The following is a 12,296-nucleotide window of genomic DNA, read 5'->3' on the forward strand; positions in this document are numbered from 1 at the left end:
ATAAGTGGCTGACAGACTGAGTCACTTTTAGACTCTTGCAAGACTTATAATAAATATCACTGACATACCTGGAACTTGTAATCTTTTTCTTAACACTTCTCAAAATCTGACAGACAATGAGTTTGTCGGAATTAAAGGCTTGGAAAAGTGTAGCAGCCTAACTCATCTCAGTCTGGCAAGTAATAGGATTTCACATATAGGTGGATTAGACAATCTGCCTATTAAAGAACTCTGGCTGGTAAGTCCTGAAGTATTTTCCTTTACTCTCTGAGCTAAATATGTTCTTTAGATAGTCGTCTAATTTCTAAAGCCTCAGCAGGTCTTCTTCATGGTAAGGTATTTGATTCTGTATTTTAATAGCTTTCATGGGACATTAATGCAAAATTTTAATTAAAATAATGTTATTGATTAAATAAGAGAAATGGTTGCATTAAACAATAAGTAAATGCAATCCTGGTTGTCATCCTCTTGTCAGTAGAATTAATTGTCTTAATGTTTTAAATCTAATCGCAGATGAAGATTTAATATCCCAGATATTAATAGGTTACAATATTGATTATTGTATTATCTTTATGTCTTGAAATTACTAGTTTTCCTACTTTTGTACAGCTTGACAAAGATTTCCTTAAGCTTTAATCATTTCCTTTAACATTACTGTACAAACACATTGTACAGTATATCTGCCCTTGATACATGGAGACCAAGTAGGATTTTAAAAGCTAGTACATTCTTTTTATTCCAAATACAGTAAATATTCTTGCATTGACCCACTCCAGTGTCCCTGCACCCAGAAAGATAGAAAATCCTTTACATTTTAACACTACATTAACATATTAGAAATATTAACTGTATGTACTGTATTTTTTCTTTTAGACATGGTCTATCATACTCTAAGTAACATAGAGTCTACAGTATATTTGATATGCAAAACTGTATTGAATTGTATTTTTGAAGATAAAAAACACATTTATTTGTAAGTTGAAATAAGATGACATCTTCTTGAAGTTTTGCATACTTTACACAGTGCTAAACTCTTTTATTAAACAAGGGTCTGTGATAAATGCAACCATATGGCATGTCAGCATGTATCCAGCACCTCGCAATTCTAATTACATTTTTGTTGCCCTTTATCGGAATAATTCTTCTAAATCAGCTATTGGAAGCGCTTCATTAACCATCACCCTTGGTACCTGCTACTGGGGAAAGTAAACCTGGAGTTCATTCAAGCTTTCTCACAGCCAGCCCCTGTCAGTGTCCACTCTTGGGCCGTCAGTGAGGAAATAACTCCAGAGTTTTGAGGGCTGGATGGTCACCAGCCCCCTGCTGTTCGTCGTCAAGAATTATGCGAGTTCTTTGGCTAGAACTTGAGTTTAAATGACAGCCTGACTGACAGGGGCTGGGATTAAAATTCATAGCCCTGTGACAGAGAGGGTCAAAATACAAGTAAACCAACATGTTGAGAAGTCATGCTGGCACAACTCCAGCTCCTAACTGTCATCCATCAGATTACCTGGGAATTAAAGCTGGCACTCGGTCAGATTTTAAAGGCCTCATCAGTGCACAGTTGCTGATTTCATCAAGTGCATGTTTTGTTTGTTAAATCACAGAGGGGTAATCAAATACAGAAAATTGAAAATCTGGAGAACCTTCAAAATCTGCAAGCTTTGGACTTGTCCTTTAATAAGATCCAGAGTCTGTGCGGGCTTCAGAATCATGATCTCCTTGAAACCATCAATCTTGAAAGCAACCAGGTTGTATGCTTCTGTTTTTTTTGTAAATTTGTATTTTGTAAGATTTATACAGTATATGTAGGAGATTGTTGAATCTATGGACATTTTAGACTATCATTTCCATAAACCATGTTAGCTCCCTAACAAAATTAAATATTATGCTGTATATACATTAAAATATACTTATGAAACCAACACATCTGGAACATATTGATGTTGGAAGCTAAATTATCTTGATACCTATGTATTTATATTACAAATGATACAGTATGTTATTTCCTTTTATTTTCCATTTAGACACACAAAAAGCTAGTGTAAATGCATTACCTTCCATAATGTCCAGTGTGGTGAAAAAGTACATCCCCTTAAAAGTTTGTTTACATAATTGACATGTTTGACCTTCACCTAGTCTTCACCTGACCTTGTGTTTGTAGTATGAAATGTATTGATGGTTTAAGCAATATGTTTAAATGAATGTTTGCAAGTCTCAAGGTATTCATCAGCACTTTTTCAAAACAAAGCAGATAAGTGAAATAGATGAAGTCAGACACATTCATGATCTTCCTCTACTTCGGGACCTAAATCTGCTGAGAAACCCCATTCAGGTTAGTAACTATAATGAAATTGACAGGCAGCATTGCAGAAAATGTTCAAACCACAAAAATTGCAAGTGTAATACCTGGTAACAATTTAGGATAAGGAAGGACTTGAAAACAGAACAATCAATCAAAGCTTCTTTTTACCTTATAACATTTAATACAGTAGCAGTGTTACCAACTTGTAGCCCAATATTTTTGTCCGATCTCAGAAGCAAAGCTACTGTAGGTCTAATTAAGTACTGGGATGGGAGACTTCTAAGGAAAATCAGGTTGCTGCTGGAGTATGTGTAGGTGACTATTTCCTCTGGACCTGAATTTCCAAACCAATGCTCCAATGGTGACATGCTGTATGAGGTGCAATTCTCTGGTGAAGGCATTAAACTAAAGTCCTGACTACTTAATCATTAAAATTCCCACACAGCTGCTTATAAGATTAACACTGGTAGCTTTTGGGCTTGTATAACCTGTCTTATCTAAACTTCCATTTTAATTTCATTATGAAGGTTGTGTTGTTTCTCTGCACACAACAGAGAACAGAATGGCCGCCATTTGTCAACTAGACAGATGATGCATTTCAGCAGTTCTGTGTGGTCTTGTGATTTTAAATTGGAACCAAAAACAAAAAATAGTATTGTATATCTTAAATATCCATTTTTTGTTAAGAAAAGCAGCTTAAGATTTGTGTGAAAAAAACCAAAAAAGTGCTTTATTTTCATTTGATTTTATTGGCATCATTTAATGTTAAAAAGCTAACAATATAATGTCATTCTTAGGAGCAACCTGATTACCGTCTCTCTGTGCTCTTTCTACTGCAAAGACTGACCCACTTGGATCAAGAGAGAGTGAAAGCTGAAGAAAAGGTCATCTGCATACACATAATGTATTTTCTCACAGTATTTTTTTATGTTACTGTGCCAATTCAAGTATTTCTTTTAGAGAATACATTTTGCATATAATACTTTTGATTTAAGGCTCTTATATATTCATTTTATCGTATATGATAGACTACACTACACAATGAAAAATGATTCTGTAACTTCCAGGTGGAAAAATATTCCAATGTCACATAATAAAGGTTTTAAAATTTCAAGTGAAGATAAAATAAAGATGAACACTGATTAAGAGAAAACAGAGTTCTATAGTTATGTTTCCTTATAGACAGTTTTCTATGTCATTTCAGGTTGCAGCTGTCAATAAATATGACCCACCTCCTGAAGTAATTGCTGCCCGAGATCATATGACACATGTGGTATATCAGATAATGCAACCACAGTTAATCTACGACAGGTAAGAAGTATCTGTTAGTTTTTAACTGTAGGGGGCAGCCAGGCATTGACTATTCCAACAAGTTTACCATTATTGCCATCAGTTCAAGACAACCTTAAATAAGTATTAATAAAGCAAAGCTGCTAATCCATTGATTATGTATAGTAACCTGGGAAAAAATGACAAAAATTCAAAACTTGTTAGCTTACAAGAGTTAAAAGGTTTATTTCCAAAGTATGTTGGCTGCAGGACAACATTGGTTGAAAATAACCGTAGATGTTTAATGTAGTAAACATAGCAAAAATTTAATTTATGTGGTAAAAAATGTAATAACAGATAATCATTTTAAAATTATTTTTCATTGGGTTACATCTGTAGGTTAAAAAGTCAGTTACCCAGTATTACCCAGTATTTGTGGTAAAGTTCACTTCATGTTACACAGTTGTAGAGTATGTCCTATTTTAACATATTTACATATTTTCAACCTTTCATTATCTGTTATTACAGAAAATATATTATTAATACCATGCTTTCTTATATCACAAGCCATTTTTTTTCCATTCATTAAAATTAAGATGGTTGGTTATAATTTAAAGCCAACCTTAATGGATTGCTGCTTAGCTTAATCATTGAGTGGAAAGGCAAAGCATCTTATGTGTCCACATCTGTATCTGTCTACAGTGTATCAGTATTGGTATGTACTGTATATTTATATTATATTAAGATTATTTACTAATATAATTTAGTATAAATGTGTCTTATGAAACTGTTCTTCCTTATCAGTAATGCTTCTTCTAAATTAATCCTAGACAGTCTTTATAATTTAAATAGAAGGAGACAATAGTTACAGTAAGTCTACAGTACAACTGTATAATCACTGCAGCATTAACATTACTGTACTGAAAGAATAAGCAAATAAAAGTAAAGGGTTTTATTTTTTAGCACCCTGCCCAGCTTAGATGCTCCCTATCCGATGTTGGTCCTGACAGGCCCCCAGGCTTGTGGGAAGCGAGAACTTGCTCATAAACTGTGTCGGGAATTCAGTGACTTTTTTGCATATGGGTAAGTCAGAGCATCTGGCAATGCTCGGTCCCTGCATAAAGATGCATAGAATGATGTACTAAATTAGCTGAAAGAACAGATGCTAAATTCACACAGATAGCATCCTTGAAAAACGTGCATCCAACTGTGATCTGTCTCACAGATCAAATTATACAGCTTGGAACAAGAAAACCACAGTGACAGTGCAAACACAAGCCGAGTCTTTAAGAACTTTGAGATTTAAGAATATGCACATCCTAGTGTTTCATTCTTTGTCTGCTTATATATTGGAAAATAATAGTTACAGTATTCTGTAATAAAACATAGAAACGATATTTTGTTCACTGAAATTCTTACAAACCAATCTTGCAAAAGTGATGTGCCTTCAACATCAGTCTGCACACTTTTTGTCTGCCTTTGCCATCTGTTCAACAGCAGTGGATTCACCTGGGATATACGTGAAGCATGTCTGTTTTGTAATTGACATCGTTATGTACTGTTTGAAAAACTATAGTGCCCTCCAGATTTACTCATACCCCGAAGACATGAGAAAAAAACTCATGTAACAGAATGATTGGATACTGTGTCCTGCTGAAAACAAATCATTCTGCAATCTTAACACAATTGCATAGAGCAAAGTAATAGTCAGAAACTCCAGAAAACAGTTGTCACATTTATTCACACCCCTGTAGTCAGTATTTGTAAATCCTAAGGCATGCATTTCACGGACAAGAGAGCACCCATATTGTTCTGACAATTCTCAGGTAGGATTTGTGACTATTTATTTAGCCAAAATTGTTCTAGATTCTTTCTGACCTTTGTTTTCTGTTTGTGAACTGTCTTTTTGAGCCCAAACCACACATATTCCATTATGTTAATGTGTGGAGATTGAAATGGCCAGTAGTGAACATTTATTTTGTTCAAAGTTAACAATTTTTTTTCATCTGAAATGCTAGTAATAAAATCCTTGTCATACTGGAATATCAATTTCTGACCAAGCTTAAGCTTCTTGGCAGAGGGAACCAAAATGGTGAATGTTGGTGAGACTCATAGGATATAAAACAAGCCTAAAATACAAAATAGACCTTGTGCTTTACTTCACAGTGGGCAAATGTGGGCAAAGGTCAAGCTGATGACAGCAGCCTACGGCAGCAAGTCGCATTTGCGTCTTCTCCCTGACCACTGTATCGGTAGTTAAAAAATTAAGATTAAAGTTGTAGACTCAGCTATTTGTGGAAGTCAAAGACCATTTGCCTGCAGTCTTCAGAGAGCTCCTTGACCTTAACCATTATGGTGCATGCTACTACTGAATGTCTTCAATGTGTTATCACCTTTTTTACCCTAGGGAAAATTGAAAACTTCAGAGGCTCTTATAGTACATACAGTAGTTCTGCAGGCTTCCATTGCACTTCAAAGAGCAGAATGTCTTTGCATTTCTGTTGGACTTTATTTGAAGGATTACTTTGAAGTGAGTGAACAAATGTGACATTTGTTTTTTCCTGGAATTCAGATAATAACGTATGACAAATATAACTTTGCTTTATGTAAAGGTATTACAGTTAAACATAATAACACTTTGAGAATTATTTGAATTGTTGGCCATCTCAACCTCCAGACCTGGATTGAATTGATTCAAACTCAAGATGATTCAAAAAAGAGACTAAAAGTCTAAAGGACCTAGAACAATTCTGCCTAGAGTACTCCCTTTCAGAAGTGCTAGAACCTCAAGGTAAAATACAGAGGTGTTTTGTCAGTGCATTCCATGTCAGAGAGGGATTTACAAAATATTAGCTATGGGGCGTGAGTAAATGTGACACTTTGTGGCTTCTGCACTTTAATAATTTATGAGAAATCTTACTTTTCTTTGTGCAATACTGTTAAGATTACAGTATGTTTTTTATTTTTTCAGAAGGGCAGTCTTCAATCTGTAAGTCATTCTCTTATATCATGTTTTTGGTCCTATTTCACTGAGGATATGAATAAATCTGGAGAGAAAGATATGTCTAAGTGTGTGACTTTGATCTTAATGAAAATTTACAACTATTTCAAAATTTGAGCCAGTAAAACATGGGCTGCTTTTTTACTCCTGCATTAAAAGTCCATGTCCCCTATTAATACAGAACTGTTCTGAAAACCATATGGCCATGTTTTTGGTTTTCATTAAATTTGTCAGTTTAGAAGCATGGAAAGTGCTGTTACAATGCAGAGCAATTCCTGTCATAAGAAATCCAAGTAGAGATGGAACTGAAAATAAAAGAAGAAAGTTAGGCATGCACATTTTCTTAGTATAATATGTAAAAAGTAGATATAAAAAGTTTAAGAATATTTTTTGTTGTTAAGTTAATTTATGCAGAAGCCAATTAGGTGTCTTAATTAAGTCTTAATATTGAAGGCTGTGATAAATGGTTTAGAAAGTGCTTTGTGGCAGTTATTTGTAATCAGATGTAGACCCATTATATCTGTATCAGACCTCTTGTCACTTCTGTTGTCTTTAATGTTACATTCTAAGGATAGTACAGTAGGTGCATCATACTGTATATCCTTTTTATTTCACTGAAAATACTGTATACCTCAGGCTGGACTTGATTTTAACTCTTAAAGACCAGGTAATCACTTTGAAAGTCACTGTCAGCTTACTATTTGAAAGATATCTATTGGTTCTTTTCTGTTTTAGTTTTTTGTCACCCATTTCTATGTCAATGAAGACCTCTGTTAACTTGCAGACAAATACTCTGGCAGTTACTGGTGAATGTACTGGCTTCTAAATGCAATAACAAATACCACTGAGTGAAAGCAAAAGCATTTTTTCCACCCTTTTGATGATGAATTATGTTGTTCCACTCTGTGGTATCCTAAAACATGCAGTCAACAGTTCTGTAAACCTTCTGGTTCATGATAGCTGCCACACATCACCCAGCTGAGAGTTATATTTAATTAGTGGATGCAAAGCATTTTGGAAGTCTCCAAGACAAAACATGCTTAATAAACACAATTGCAAAGGCATAGTACAACCTCTACTTTTTCAAGAAATGTCTCAATGAGATTCTTCATTCAATTAACTACTATCGAATGGGCTAGGGGTCCTCCTCTCATTTATTACCTTTCTTGTGCTCTGATTTACTGTGTAAGGTCAAAGTGGAATTTAGCCACCCTTTAGGACAAGTGCCAAGACCCCATCCTTTAGAACAGTGCCATTAGACAATAGCCAAATTAGTGCAATCCAGCCCCAGACATGCTTAGCTTCAGACAAGATCTGGTTATAATCTACACTGCTGACAAGGTGTCCTGTAATGTTTATTACAAAGTAGTACATTCCGTTAAATGTTTCTCCTAAACTTAATATCCATTTTTTTTATATTTGGTACTTTTTCTTAGTGTGATTTACATTTTTGAGTTTCTGCAGTGCAAGTATCATACAAAGCAATTAGTTTGAATATCAGTTTTTAATAGTAGAATAATAATTATCTCCCATTACCCAGTGACCCCAATTTCTATGCTGTACTAAAGCAATAATTTGACAGTATTTTAATGATGTGAATGTTTGAGTATCTGGCAAAAAAATGGCTTTAGGCAGCTTTAAATCTCATTAATCCAGAGCATATGCAGAAGCAGGTCAGGGCCTCTCTTCTTTAAAGCACACATTTCCACCAGGTGCTGGAGGGGCCATTCTTTCACTGTAACATTGCGAAACCCTTTCTCTTTTTTGTCAAATAAAAGATAGCTATTCTTTGACCCTGTACACGCCTTTGAGGACATTGAATTTTTCTGTAAACCCATTTGAAGCCTGCACAAAAATATTTTTCTCTTATTATTCTCTACTTAAGCTATTATTATATTTTGTTTTTTTCTCATTTTAATTCACTGTACAAAATGTTTAGACCACCCAGAAGTACAAAAATATTGAAAGCTTTTTTTATGTTTTGACATTTATTAAAACATTCACCACGATAACAGAAATGTAATTGGCAGAAAACAATTATACATTGTTCCGCACTAATTGTTAAGCAATTAATAGTTTTACTTCACCTTAAGGACAAATATAATATGAATCCATGAAGAAGAACTTTAGCCATAACTCACATACTCAGAATTCTTTTGCCTATAACACTCTACAGTATATATTACCTTATCTGAAATCTGTAGCAGATTCCAGTAGGCAGTCTTTGGCACTGCCTGTTAAAAAGATTAATACATAAATATTTTACATTTTACGTAGTAATAAATAACAATCAATATAAATGCGATACACCTGTTTCAAGATGTCAGTTTTATCATTGCAAAAAAAAACACTTAGATATAAGCCAACACTGGAGTATGCTGCTAAATAATATATGTACTGTATACTGTATAGCTTGTTGTACTAATATGTAGAATTGTTATGTATTTGAAATGCCATTCATACAAGCATGAAAAATAATACAATAACTTTGTATAGATTTGAATCTAGTATTGGTATATTCTCAAAAGAGTTGTCTGAATCTTTCACCAAGAATATAATGAATTTACTGGTGTGCAGTAAATGAAAAATGATTTACAGGAATTGCATATCCATATTTGGAATACAATGATATGATTTTTATGCTTAGATGCTTTTTAATATATTTTTTAGTGCCTGTCACACAACGAGAAGTCCTTATTTCGGTGAAGTAGATGGAGCCGATTATCACTTTGTCTCAGAGGAGATTTTTGAAAACATGATCTGCATGGTATGTCATTTTTTTAAAAACTGAATCTTATCAAAGTAAATATTTTACAGAATATTTTATTGACTTTCACAGCTAGTAATATGTAGAAGAAGTAGAGCAGAGTGTATTGTTGTCATGTTTTTGATCATATAAATTGACATTATGATTTTAGAAATAATATTTGGTGTCACACAGACCACATTAAGCTTTCTTCTGAAAATAGGAGAGTTCCCACTGGGAATTTTTCCCACTGGGATTTTTTTCATCATTATGTTTCTTTAAGAGCCAGTCAAATCCAGATTTTACAAATCAGTTCAGTAATTTTGCAATGCCAGCAGTACAGAATTTCTAAATGATTTTTTTATGGGAAAAAAAAAACATTTTGGGCTACTCAACCATGCAGCATACACATTTTAGTGTATAAAACAGATCTTCCAAGATTTAAATTAGGGTTTATTGCTGCACATTTCTTTCATATTCTATGTCTTTGGGATGAAAATTTAAGATTCTAAGTTATATGCAGATAATGTACATTGTAGAATTATATGGTAATATTTTAACTTAGTTTTAGAGTTTTAATAATACTGATATCTAGCAAGCAGATTTCATAACTCCTAAGTGATTTTGAAGAAAAAAGAAGACTTTTTCTAAATAGTCATGACCGAAGAAATTGTTAGGCAAAAATAAGTATTTAATATATTTTGCAAGCAACAGGTAATTGTCTGGCACACCAGTTGTTATACTAAAGTTTTGCTCTATATTATTGTTTAAAGATTGTATTCATGCTACTGGATATTTATTTGTAGAATGTTCTAAGTAATAAGGAAGATTAATGGGTTTGATCTCAAATGATAACCTTTAGTTAATTAAGAAAGGAAGCTAGCACATCAAAGTAATATCTATCATGCAAGATGGAATTTTCCAAGTATGAAAAGAAGGTTATATTAATGTCATATTTCATCTTTGCAGATGTCTGCCACTCCTACATAATCACAACATTGCATACATTTAGGAGTTCATAAAAGTTTATATATATTATTTTCAAATAACCACATTGAAAGAGAAAACTATGTATTCTATGTAATGCAGTGTGAGTCTGCTAAAAGTAATCATTCAAAGGGATTTATTCATCACACCTACTGTATCTTTTACCAAGGTGGCAAAGGCTATTATCATCTCATTAGAGTTCAAGAACAGTTACAAATGGGAGGACACCATTCTGAGCATCTAGATTGTTTGATTACTTTTGAAAGAAGCTATGATTCTGATTTTAATAACGTAGCTGGATCTAATGCTTATTTCCGATTCATAAACTGGGTTTACTAACATGGTAGATGTGTTGCCTTAACAGAAGGTGATACCATCTTAACGTCTAATTTCCACATTTACATGCTGAAAATGATTCCTTAGAAAACTGATGATTCCAAAACTGCTATTTACCAGCATGGACAATACCACATACTCAACAACGGGTGGTTAACAGTATAGACTTGTCAACAAAGTTTAATGCTGTTTTGCTCCGAAGTCTCTATATCTGGAATGATTATTTTATCAAAATTGTTTATGTTAATTTAATGTATTTTCTGTGTTGTCGTGTTAGCCAACAATTGCACTGTAATATGGAAGTAATTTTTATTTAGTAAGATAATACACAGTGCCTTCCAAAAATATTAATTCCTTTCAGTGATGATCCACTTAGTTGCACACATACTGTATTTTTAATGTGAATATTTTAATCTAATCTTGATGTATTCAAACACAACACTTTTATGGGTGGGAGAAGTCAGTAATAAAGTCAAAAACTAAAATAAGTTGATTATATAAGGATTCACACCCCTGAATCAATATTTTGTGAAATCCCTTTGGCAACAAAAACATCTACGGTACAAGTTATTTTGTGTAAGTCTTTACCAAAAGATGTAAGATTTTTACACTTGATGGTGCAATTTTCTACCATTCTTTTTTAAAGACTTATTCAAGCTCTGTCAGATTGGTTGATTTTTGATTATTGGCATGCAGTCATTTTCAAGTCTCCTCCCACAGATTTGAATTACGCCAGACTCAAATAAGGAAATTGATTGTGTCAATCAAGAACACTCACTCTCTTCTTTTTAGACCATGCCAGTGTAGCGTTGACCTTGCGCTATGGGTGACTGTCTTGTTGGAGGATGATGTTTCATTCCAGGTTTAGGTTTTTTGAAGACTGACTCATGCTTTCATCAGTTTTCCTCTCAGTCCTGACAAGCTTCTCAGTGCCAGCTGATGAGAAGCAGACCCATATCATAATGCTGCCATCACCATGCTTGACAGTAGATATGGTGCTGAGTGGGTGATATGCTATATTGTGCTTGCACCACTCGTAATCTATTACATTTAGGCCAAAAATGATCAATATTGTCTTATCTGACCACAAAACCTTTTGCCTCATGTTTGCAATATAAGTTAAATGCTATGAAGAAGCTCAAGTAGGTAGCATTGTTAGCATGCTTAGGCTGCAAACGAAAAGTAAAAGTTTCTTCCATGCTGAAAATAAAAGAGACACAATGATTCGTTTGTAGAGCCTTTGTCAGGTGTCAGTTGTCACACCTGAAGAAGGCTCCACAGCCGAAAAGTTGTGTCTCTTCTTTTCTTTTCAGCATGGAATAAACCTTTAATTGTTCCTTTGCAGTTAAATGCTACTGTATGTTGGCTTCAATCCAATATTAACTTCCTACACTCTGCTATGCAGGCCAAATTTGTGGACTCACTAGCATATGGTTATTAAATTTAAAGTTGTAGCTTCTTCAAAGTCGCAGCTGACCTCACTAGTTTTCTCCTTTTTCATTTTAGAGGGGCAGCCTAATCTAGGTGTTGTGATACCCGTTTCACTTTTTGATGATCTGCTTCACCATGCTGAAAGTGATATTCAGTGTCTTTGATTTTTTTAATATCCTGTTAGTTAAGGAAGCCTGATGGTTTTCATGATTAAATCTTGA

At 33.9% G+C, this 12,296-nt stretch overlaps 1 protein-coding gene across 1 annotated transcript in view; it reads left to right on the top strand.

Annotated features, from left to right (window-relative positions):
- Window positions 1-12,296, top strand: part of lrguk (leucine-rich repeats and guanylate kinase domain containing) — a 37,798-nt gene that overhangs the window by 5,221 nt on the left and 20,281 nt on the right. Inside the window, exons 6-12 of the mRNA XM_088923438.1 lie at window positions 114-238; window positions 1,608-1,751; window positions 2,255-2,335; window positions 3,103-3,189; window positions 3,510-3,616; window positions 4,538-4,657; window positions 9,246-9,342. Coding sequence (XP_088779564.1) covers window positions 114-238; window positions 1,608-1,751; window positions 2,255-2,335; window positions 3,103-3,189; window positions 3,510-3,616; window positions 4,538-4,657; window positions 9,246-9,342 — 761 coding nt within the window. The remainder of the gene's footprint in view (window positions 1-113; window positions 239-1,607; window positions 1,752-2,254; window positions 2,336-3,102; window positions 3,190-3,509; window positions 3,617-4,537; window positions 4,658-9,245; window positions 9,343-12,296) is intronic.

This window comes from Atractosteus spatula, chromosome 8 (genome assembly GCF_055471065.1).
Source record: "Atractosteus spatula isolate fAtrSpa1 chromosome 8, fAtrSpa1.hap1, whole genome shotgun sequence".
Lineage (NCBI taxonomy): Eukaryota > Metazoa > Chordata > Actinopteri > Semionotiformes > Lepisosteidae > Atractosteus > Atractosteus spatula.